This window comes from Cyphomyrmex costatus, unplaced genomic scaffold, assembly GCF_001594065.2.
Source record: "Cyphomyrmex costatus isolate MS0001 unplaced genomic scaffold, Ccosl1.0 scaffold127, whole genome shotgun sequence".
Lineage (NCBI taxonomy): Eukaryota > Metazoa > Arthropoda > Insecta > Hymenoptera > Formicidae > Cyphomyrmex > Cyphomyrmex costatus.
Window position 1 is genome coordinate 618,164 of NW_017275249.1, and position 11,323 is coordinate 629,486.

Sequence of the window (11,323 nt, forward strand, 5' to 3'; positions counted from 1 at the left end):
TATAAGGTTAGTGATCAACTCGATCGTTGATCGACTCTAGTTGATCGTGTTAGTAATTATGTTTTAATATTATTTAAATTTGTTATAAATTTGACGAAATATTGAAGTGTTTATTGGCAAAAATCATAAGTAAACTTTTATTACATAAGAGATGTATATTTAGGTATTGAAGTTTGTGTCTAGAGTCGATCAACGATCACTAACCTTATACGAAGAGATTTAGAGAGTGGCAGACTGACCCCAGCAGTGGCAGTTTTCGTGTTCGTGTACCCCGACAGCGTTTCCGGACCCCGGACCATTTAATCGAGACATAGGCCGGTATTCATAGTCAGTTCTTATATTCAAGACCGTCTTAAGTTCAGTCTTGAGGAGTTACGAACCAATCAGAGGGCCGCTTTAGCATCTTAAGACATTACTTAAGACATTCTTGAAATAAGAACCGACTATGAATACCGGCCATAAATATTTCATCGCCAATGATGGGGCCGCCATGTGTTCTGACGTAATGCTTTGGTGTCGAGATGCCCAAATCTGCTCATTTCCTCCAGCCAATCACGTAATTGGTCACGTGATCAAGTTGGCGATTCTCTCTACTAGAGGTTCTCTAGTCACATAGGTTTATTTTTTTACACGTTTTATCTTTAAGACTAAACTTCTTGAGTCCAAAAATCAATCAAACAGAAACAAGGTTTGTTTGACATGCGCAGTCACGAATTGAAAACGACTATCAGAGCGACAGAGAGGACTAATGAAGCGCAAGAGTGGGGGAAGTTATCCGCCGTCACTTTTTGGCCTACCCCCACTACCGATATTTGGCCGAGTTTACTCTCCTGGTTCTAATCTTCTTGCAAGGCCTGTTCTTTTTGCCTGCACTGTCTGAACTAGTACATACAGTGCAATAAGTTGAAATGAAACAAACGTATATCTGTTTCACTTCAACTTATTGCACTCTGTGTACCAGTTCGGTAAAAAGAACAGGCTTTTATGTGAGAGCTAAGCCAAGAAAAAATGTCAGGACTTCACCGGTGCTGAGACTTGAACCCAGTTAGAGGTTAGAGTTGCATGCACATATATCACACTTGTCACTTGCGCATGCGTACAATAACAGCCAATCAGACTTAGGCATGTATTACCTCGTCGCACCGTCCCGCAGTGGCTTCCCCCCCGCAACGTTATGCTCTGTCCCTATATTTCTATGTCCATGATTACAATACGGAGCACCGCAGCCACTTATTTTTGCTATAAATATTTATTTAAGTTATTATTTTTAATATTTAATACATCGACATTGATGATTTAATATTTTTTACGCTGTTAACTTAAATGAAAGAGAATATACAAATATATACATTACATTAAGGTTAGAATTAATAGACGAAGATAGTGTATATATATATATATATATATATCTTTCTCTCTCGTAGCATTTTGCCACAATCGCGCTCGTGTCCAGACTCTGGTATAGGGTCTCTAGTCCGAATTGACTTTAGAGACCTCACGTGGTAGGACCTTGAAGCTCTGGATCATTTTTATAATGCCTTTTTTTACAAGAAGATAACTCTACGAGCCTTCAGGAGCTTTTTTTGATTACAAATATCATAATTAAAACACGATTCATGTTATATTTTAGCCACAATTTCAGTATAAAGGTATGTATTTATAAGTGCAGAGCTAGGTCAGTTATGCTCATTTTTCTCCTCGAAGAAATAATATTTCCTTATGAAACCTGTTGGGATTTCTTTGTTATATTGCTGGGAAGGCTCGTACAGAGACAGATTTCGCAAATTGATTCTTGAAAATTTTTATTAATAAAATCATGTACACCTCAACTGCACCATAGTACACATCGAGTGAGATATCAGTACAAATTATTTTTTTCTCTTTTTACAAAAAAATAGCTCTGTACGAGCCTTCAGAAACCTTTCCTAATTACGAATATCACAATTAAAACGCGATCCATCCAATATTTTAGCCGTAATTTGGGAATAAAAAATTCATCTTCAACTAGAGGTCTCCATGGGTCTCTCCTGTCGACCCTTAATGCCTGGTTTATGCTTCGGTCTTAAGGACTTAATCCTAAAATACAGCCAATAGAGTTCAAATTTCGGTTAGAACTGGCAGCTTTATTGATTGAATTTTAGGATCTTGGGATTAAGACCTGAAGCATAAACCAGGCATAAACTAATTTTAAAACTAAGATTAAGACCGAAGCATAAACCAGGCATTTATCATTGGGCACGTTCAAGTTGACAAAGCGACTAGCCTAGAGATCCTATATGGAGAGATGGCCCAATGTCCGGCATGATGTTGTGAAACCTGAAATCACGTGATCTTGGAAATACGCGCCAATATATCAACTCCAATTTCGAAACATCACGTAACACTACTTGTTTATTACAACTTTGTTAACTCGAAGTTGTAATGAATAATCATTAGAAAAAGTTTATTTTTCGTAAATATAGAATTGTGGATAAAACAGACAAAATAGACAAAAACGTGCAAAACGTATTAAATTCGAATAAAAAAGTTGCTTTCCATTTACACACAGTGTGATACGAAATCTGAAGTGATATAAATATTTTATATTTAATCAATGACTTTACTACTTATTTATTTGGTGAAAACTTATCGCATAACACAGATTTCCTAACCTCATATTAGTCATATTTAATGTGAGTTAATCGGGGAGCATAGACTTTTGCATAACGCATAAACCATATACATAAAGAATTTGATTGGTCCACTGACTCATGCATAAGAAAATGGACCAATGAAATTCCTTATGCACATGCTTTATGCGTTATGCAAAAGTCTGTGCTCCCCGCTTTAACAAGACTTGATAAATCATACGATCTCGAGTTTGTGCAGATTGTTGGCAAAAAATCAATTGAATTGCCAGAATGAAAAAAAAAATAACACTTTTAGGTTAATTTACATATAAAATGTATGTATGTATTTATAAATGAATTTTTATGTATATTTATATATATATATTTTTTTTCCAAAATTTCTAGTGATACATTTTTGATGATTTTAAACTTACTTACTGTAAAAGAGACTCGTCTAAGTTAATTTTTGTCTCTGACAATACTTTTTATAATCATAAGCAGACGACGCTTCTCTCACTCTTACATTCGCTTCTTTCACTCTCACATCCGGTTTCACAACATCATGGCAGAACCAATCACGGATCAGTCGTCATTGGCCCATCTCTCCATATAGGATCTCTAGACTAGCCTGCTCGCCGAGCAAATGAACATAATTGGTTATTACTTGTAGATCCAACCAATCATATTCGATCGCTCGGCAAGCGTATACCTAGCCGCTTTGTCAATTTGAACGTGCCCATAGTTTTAACATAAACATTTTTGTATAGAAAAGTTTTTGTCTTATGACATTTCCGACCCGATCGAGTTTACTCTAATCTGGATTGGATTAATGACGTTTCATGCTCTCCTATTGGCAGAATCTGTAGAGTCCACCAATAGCAAAATATTTTCTAACCTAGGTTGGAGCAAACCCGGTCAAGACAAAAACACCTTTAGAATATTCCATAGATTTATCAGTAAAAGGATTTTTGAGCATTTTGGGAAACTCTGTATATATCTCGTGCTTTTATTTCTAAAATTCTGTAGTATTTATGTATACGTATTATACATATATGTATATATAACACACACCAGTACACCACACACAACACACGCGCGCGCAGATGTATGTAGTGCACGCTACAGCATGATAAGTCTGTTTGAATAGTATGTCAAATAATATAATAAATATTTATAGACTTGCTGAAATGATCAACGATGTGTTTAGTCAAGTGATCTTCATTCAATTTTTTATCAGTATTTTGGTACTATGTTCATCTATATATTATCTGTCTTCTCATATAACAGTTACAGACGTATTTAACTTCACAATTTATATATTTTGCTTGTTTATGCAAATTTTTGTTTATTGCTGGGCTGGCAATGAAGTTACGCTTAAGGTAGTTGTAGCCTAAGGTAGTCTATAAAAATATCTATATTTAGATAAAAAAATGATGTTTTGCAAAAGACTTTTACGACCAGACTTAATATAAGTCTCACACAGTTTCTAATGACAATTTAATTATTCGATCTAATCATTATTATTTGCATAGAGCGTTGCATTAGGCGAAGAAATATATCATATGGATTGGATATTAATGACAAAAAGCGAACAACAGGATCTACTGATGATTATGAAACGCAGCACAAAACCTATCAAATTCTCTAGTAGTTTCTTAGTAACATTGTCTCTGGAATCTTATAGCAATGTCAGTATTAAAATTAATACTATTTTATCAATTAATTAATTATAACACTATTTAATCTCTATTAAACTTGCTTATTTTATTTTATAGCTTCTGAAAACGTCATTCTCTGCATTTAATCTTTTGCAACAATTGTAAATGTGTTATTTATGTCTTTTGATAGACACGTGTACAATATATAATTATGAATAAATCGTTTATTGCATATATCTTGATATTTTTTCCAATGATGACAGGCTTTTTTTCCAATTATAGCATAACTTATTAACACCAGATACAAAAATTGAGATCAATGAATGATACGTACCTATACAGGTGATTCAAAATAAACGTTTTTCCTTAAAATGCCATATTCCTAAATTAATTCCAAAAAACGATTTTTCTTTTGCCAAAATTTTGTTTGAAGCTTAGTTTTTAAATTATAATAAGAAATAGTTAGTAAATGATAGGACGCGTAGAAAAGCCAGAAACGGCGTAACTCACTGTCCGACGCAAACAGTATATGTTATACACGATAGTGAAATAACACGGTTTCAACCTATCAGAAATCAAATATACTAGAATACACAATTTCTGACACGTTGAAATCGTGTTATTAATTCGCTATCTCTATCGCTATTCCATTACATTGTATCTTGGGCTTTCAGAAAAAAAACCGTTCACTATGAGCATTCAAGCTCAAGACACATAATGCGAGGGAATAACAATAGCGATAGCGACAGGATACACGCTTACCGACAACTGTCGGTGTCGTTAAGTAGCGATAACCAATGGTAAGGACTGTTCTAGGAGAAAAGTGCGATTCTTATTGGCTATCGCTATTTAACGACACCGACAACTGTCGATAGCCGTGTACAGAATATGAGCCATTCTGTAACTTCCTAACGATAATGTCGATATCGTTATGAAGCGACAATTTTCGGTTGCGCTAACGATGGTATAACGAAAAAGTTAAGCGGGGAGCACAGACTTTTGCATAACGCATAAAGCATGTGCATAAGGAATTTCATTGGTCCATTTTCTTATGCATGAATCAATGGACCAATCAAATTCTTTATGTATATGGTTTATGCGTTATGCAAAAGTCTGTGCTCCCCGCTTTATTCTATAACTCAGGATAACGATGCGATGTCGGTACAAGATATGATATCGACGTCGTTATCGAAACGACTATATTCGAATTGATATCACTCCATCGTTGTAAAATTGAACCAATCAAATCTCTTCCTTTATACACATTTCTCAATAAGTTTAGGAAAGTTAAAATGTCTCCATTATATTTATAGATCCATGATGATCATGGTTATGGTTAAAGGTTATGCTCAGTTAAGCGGGGAGCACAGAATTTTGCATAACGCATAAACCATACACATAAAGAATTTGATTGGTCCATTGACTCATGCATAAGAAAATGGGCCAATAAAATTCCTTATGCACATGTTTTATGCGTTATGCATAAGTGTGTGTTTCTCGCCTTAAGCTGGTTCTACATTAGTCGCAACGCAGCATCGCAAACATTGCGGTCCAATCAACATCAAGCTCGCTCGACTCTGATTGGACCGCAACGCTTGCGACATGCTTGAAACGCTGCGATGCGACTAATGTAGAACCAGCTTTAAGGATCATCTACAATAGGCACGTAATAAACGTAACGTAACCGTAAAGCGGCGCGCACAGACTTTTGCATAACGCATAAAGCATGTGCATAAGGAATTTCATTGGTCCATTTTCTTATGCATGAGTCAATGAACCAATCAAATTCTTTATGTATATGGTTTATGCGTTATGCAAAAGTCTGTGCTCCCCGCTTAAAAGTTGCAATATTTGAACTTTTATGGTTACGGTTACGGAAAGAGATCAAGTTAGGTTAAATTGGATTATAGATCGATACAAGTAAATAATATTGGAATATTGATTATAGATCTGTGCAAAATATGTAAATATTAAAATGCAATTGAAAAAAGATAACAATTATAACTAAAATACTTAATATATATATATATATATATATATATAAATTATACTTATTAGAAAGTAATAGATAGGCTAGATTCGGGGAGACGCTATTAGCACTATTTGTTTCATTTTATCTTCGTCGTCCATTAGACGTGATCACGTGAGACAAGGCGTACCACACAAATGGCGCTAATAGCGCGCTGCCCGAATGCAGCCTAGTCGATGTCCTGGTGACAGAGGCTCACGAATACTTTTTTACATCTCGCAATATTTCTAATAGTTTCTCGAATTGCGAAACAGTCATTCGTGTGAACTTAAAAAATTGCTCATGATCCAATTGTTCTTTATAAATTGGAAAAGAGTATCAAAATGACCTTTTTCCTTCCGTTGTAACAACGTAGGTCGAACACAAAATTTTCGTTTTGAAGTCTTTCTTTTTCCTCCGCCATAATTCCAAAATAATTGCAATTAAATTTACATTTACAAGAGCTGCTTTTCTTTGCAGAGAATTTATTATTTTTTTAATAAATATGTACGACAATAAAATCAACTTCAAATATCAAGCAACGAAGAGGTCAAAATACTCCGTAATTGTATTTTACAAGTACAGTTCCTTACGTTAGTTACGTTATCGCTACGGGCTGCCATTGTAAACGACAGGATTTAAGATATACAAGGGGCTACGTTCCGTTTAGGGCATATGCGCGCATTTTATATAGTGAGCGTCACGTATACTATAGAGGAATGCGCGCATATGCGTGAAACGGAACGCAGCCAAGGTCTGTTCTTTATTGCTGAACTTTTGCACCAATTCATCTTTTTTCCTTTTCCCTTCTCCGGAGAGAAGAGGAAGAAAGATGAACTAGTGCAAAAGTTCAGCAATAAAGAACAGACCTACAATCGATCCCCAGAAGTGCAGAAATAAAGAACAGACCTATATTGTCTACATATATTTATTTTGCCGCTCGATTAAATTGCGCCAATTGCGGAGCAATTAGTCCAAAGCAATCCAAAGGTATATTGAACAAAGTTTAAACAGTGTCGTGAGAAATAAATAATGCATTTATAATATAACATTGAGCAAGATTATAGGAAACATCACGTATTATAAATATGAATCCCACGGAAGCTGAAACTATTGCTGATTTGGTTCAGAATATGATTATTTCTTTATGTGGTGAACAAAAACCAGGTTAGTTTTGAAGCAACACAATTGCCGCAATATTTAGAAAAAGTTAACTGTGTATGCTTTCCTTTTAGAGGACACACTCGACACAAACATCGTTCTATCTTTATCATTCGTTGAATGTTAAGAAGGATAGAACGACGTTTGTGTCGAGTGTGTCATCTAAAAGGAAAGCATACTGTGTATGTTATTTTGTTATTTATAATTACTCCCATTTTAAAAAAATTGTTACACTATTCACTTTGAACTATATAATTAAGCATTATTAATGTTTCGTATTGTATATATAAATTTTCCATGTTTGAGATTGCTAAGCAGAAAGATGTAAATACAGAAAGGTAAAAAAATGAGTTTATTAGATTTTGAAATTTGAACTAGAGTTTATTAAATCATACATTATACATATATATATATTTAAATATAACTAGTTTTTTATTAATAAAATTATATGAACATTTTGACTGTACTCAGTCTTCATCAATCTGAATATAATTAACAAGATAAAGGAATCATAATAAAGTTCTTTATATTAAACATTAGAAAGAGATACACATAATACCGAACATGAAGTCATAATAATCATATCATAGATAGAACACACTATATGTTCTTCCTAATGTTTAATATTAAAAAGTTTTATTATAATTTCTTTTTTTTTGTTTATTGTTTTCAGGCTGAAATAAAAACTAAGTACAATTGAAACATTTTTATGATTTTATTGATAAAAAATTGATTTAATTTATATATATATATATATATAATGTATGATTTAATAAACTAATTCAAATTTCAAGATCCAATAATTGTGCTCATTTTTAATCTTTCTATTTATATTTTTTTGTATTGTGTTTCAGTAATAAAATGTTGTTTATCTCATATTATGAAGAGGTATTTCAAAAATGTCTTTTTATGATAGTACAATTATTTTGAGAATATATAGTAAGGTAAATTTAAAAAACTTAGAGCAAAAATCTTGTTGGGTTTTCTTGGTAAAATTTGATTAATTTGCATTATTATGTGTTTTAATAAACCAAACTTATTTGAAGAAGCCATTTACATATAATTTAACAAAAAATATTGGATGATATATAAAATGTCTTAAGAATTAATTATCTTCAGCAAAGTGGCATACTTTATGTTTGTTTTTTAAATTGCTGTACATATGTTTAAAGTTGTATATTAAAATATAAGTAATAATAATCTTTTCAAACATATTTGGATTTTAGCATATATGTGCCTTAATGAATTTTTATAATTATCACTAATATTTTTCAGATTTTTTAATAACATTTTAGTATATATATTTATATTTAATAAATATAAGTTGTAGTATATAAAGGAGTAATAAAAAATTTTTTTCTAATTTTCTATATTCCTTTATAAATATGTAATATATATAATAACACACACAAAAATTTATAACACACGCAAGTTAAAATATTTTTTATATTTTATAGAATCAATCAGAAGATTTATGCGTTTTTCCCTTGGCTTACTGTCATCTACTCAAGGTATAGAAACACTGAGAGAAGATGAAGTAACTGTAGCAACATATATAAAGAGTAAATTATCACCACAAGATGCAATACAGTTTGATAAACTGCATAATGATTTAAAAGATGGGGTAATATTAATTTTACATTCTTCTAAGCATTTTGTTTTGATAATATTTATTTTATTTATACTTATTTATTGTACATATCAATCTTGTTCTTTCATTAGCCCTTGAAGAATCGTATAAGCATTCTAATATTTCTGTTGAACATGGGTCAATCGGTGGAACAAATAAAGGACAGGATCTTTTCATTTCCAGATATGAAATCAGAATTAAGCCCAATTGCATCAACTAGTGGTAAGACTACTACAATCGACATTTATCAGAGAATTGTCTAATAATTTTTTATATTTAGGACAATTGTCACAAACATCATGTTCTCCAGCGCAAATTATATCATTAAATACTACAGAAACAAGTTCAAAAGGATTATTAATAAATCCAAATAAAATATTCAATGAGGAGTCCATTTCAGAAGATGTATTAGTTCAAGACTTGATATATTCTTTTCAAAGTGTTGAAGGAAAATTTTTAAAATTAGACTCCAGTTATGGATTTCAGATAGACCCTGTAGCAAAAATTAATAGATCACAAAAACAAGCTGTTTTAAGACTAAGTGAACTGGGATATTTACATAGTGTAGTGCGAAAAGGGTTAAAGAGAATGTCTGTAACTGGTGCAGGTAGAGTCACCGATAGCTTTGTTGCTGCATTACATAAGGAATTGTCAGAATATTACAGATTCATAGCCATAATGCAAGAAGAAGTGAATAGGTAAGAATTAAATACAGTGATGGTGGTATATATTGTATCAAATGGCGAATTCGGCACACATGTACTGATTCGGTTCTGGTGCTGCTCTGATACGATGCTAGTGAGGAACCACTTTAGTGCTATACTAAACTGTACTTTCTTGAACTTGTTCAGTTTATTTGGTTGGTCCGAAAATATTACATAAATTCAGCATTATACTGGATGAGTTTTCATTTATCGAATACAATAATCTGAGCGCACTGATACAGCTATACTGCGCACTATCCGAATGTGTAGTACTGAAAAAGTTTGCACTCAATGCGCATTAGTGCAGTTTGCCGAATCCGCTAAAAGACATGAGGATCACAAAATTACATTAATATTATAAATCCAATAACAATATTTTCTTTACTTGAAATCCATTTGGAAAATATCTATAATATAATATCATTTATAATAAAGTAATATAAGCGTAATTAAAAAAAAAACAGGTCTCAACATCAAATGGTTACATATAAAGTTACATTATCCCATTTACATCTTTGGGCATACGAGCCTTTGGAAACTCTGAAATGGTTAGCAAGTATAGTAAGAGCTTGTCAAGGTCAAAAAGGTGGTGCATTAGCATCAACTGTTTATGAATTTAGTTATCATGGAGATGCTATTGTGAAGAATTTAGTCAAAAGAATTTTGGAAAGTATTTGCAATCCTTTATACAGCATGTTAAAGAGATGGATCGCTGATGGAGAGTTAGACGATCCATATAAGGAGTTTTTCATTCAAGCGTGCAATGATGTTAGTGGAGATAGAATGTGGCATGAGAAATATCAAGTGAGAAATTCAATGGTGCCATCTTTTCTTAGTAAAGCACAAGCGAAGAAGATTCTGGGAACAGGAAAAAGTATTAATTTCTTACGTGAAGTTTGTAAAGATTTTTCACCATGGCAAGATAGACATGCAGATATGTTTAGGAATACTGATGAGGAATATAATGGTCAGTAATAATAATTATGCTAACTATTGATAATTGTTGCTACAAGATGATCTTCATATTGTCTTTCTGGATAATATTTGTATCTAAAAATATTTACAATTTATAAAAATTTTGATTAATATCAAATAGATTATTTATTACAACTTTGTCTAATTTTTGGAAGGATATTTAATATTTTTGTATTTCTTTTAGTTGAAGTCTTTTTTGATATGGATCCAGATGGTCGTTTGCAAACTATGATGGATGCTGCTTACAAAGAAACTTCAACAAGAGTTGTTGAAATATTGACAAAACAATATCATCTTATGGATCATTTACAGGGAATTAAGGGATATCTTTTGCTTGGTCAAGGCCATTTTATTCAACATCTTATGCACTTATTAGAGTAAGAATATCTCTTGTACAATGTGCGTGCGTGCGTGCGTGCGTGCGTGCGTGCGTGCGCGCGCGCGCGTGTGTGCGCGTGTAAAATTAATATATTAATATACACAAATACACACTAATATATAGATTTTAAAATATATTATTAATATTTATTAATTTATTTTATTAATTATATTCAGGGAATGGAAGTAACTCGTTACTT

The 11,323-nt window shown here is 32.4% G+C and overlaps 2 protein-coding genes across 2 annotated transcripts in view; both read left to right on the forward strand.

Moving 5' to 3' along the window:
- The window catches only part of LOC108782430 (odorant receptor Or1), a 14,321-nt gene extending 9,889 nt beyond the window's left edge, over positions 1-4,432 (forward strand). The window contains exons 3-5 of the mRNA XM_018550709.1: positions 3,787-3,997; positions 4,142-4,297; positions 4,385-4,432. Coding sequence (XP_018406211.1) covers positions 3,787-3,997; positions 4,142-4,297; positions 4,385-4,432 — 415 coding nt within the window. The remainder of the gene's footprint in view (positions 1-3,786; positions 3,998-4,141; positions 4,298-4,384) is intronic.
- A 2,931-nt stretch (positions 4,433-7,363) lies between these two features.
- The window catches only part of Grip91 (gamma-tubulin complex component 3), a 6,254-nt gene continuing 2,294 nt past the window's right edge, over positions 7,364-11,323 (forward strand). Inside the window, exons 1-6 of the mRNA XM_018550732.1 lie at positions 7,364-7,442; positions 8,894-9,060; positions 9,159-9,288; positions 9,347-9,764; positions 10,235-10,737; positions 10,930-11,122. Coding sequence (XP_018406234.1) covers positions 7,364-7,442; positions 8,894-9,060; positions 9,159-9,288; positions 9,347-9,764; positions 10,235-10,737; positions 10,930-11,122 — 1,490 coding nt within the window. The remainder of the gene's footprint in view (positions 7,443-8,893; positions 9,061-9,158; positions 9,289-9,346; positions 9,765-10,234; positions 10,738-10,929; positions 11,123-11,323) is intronic.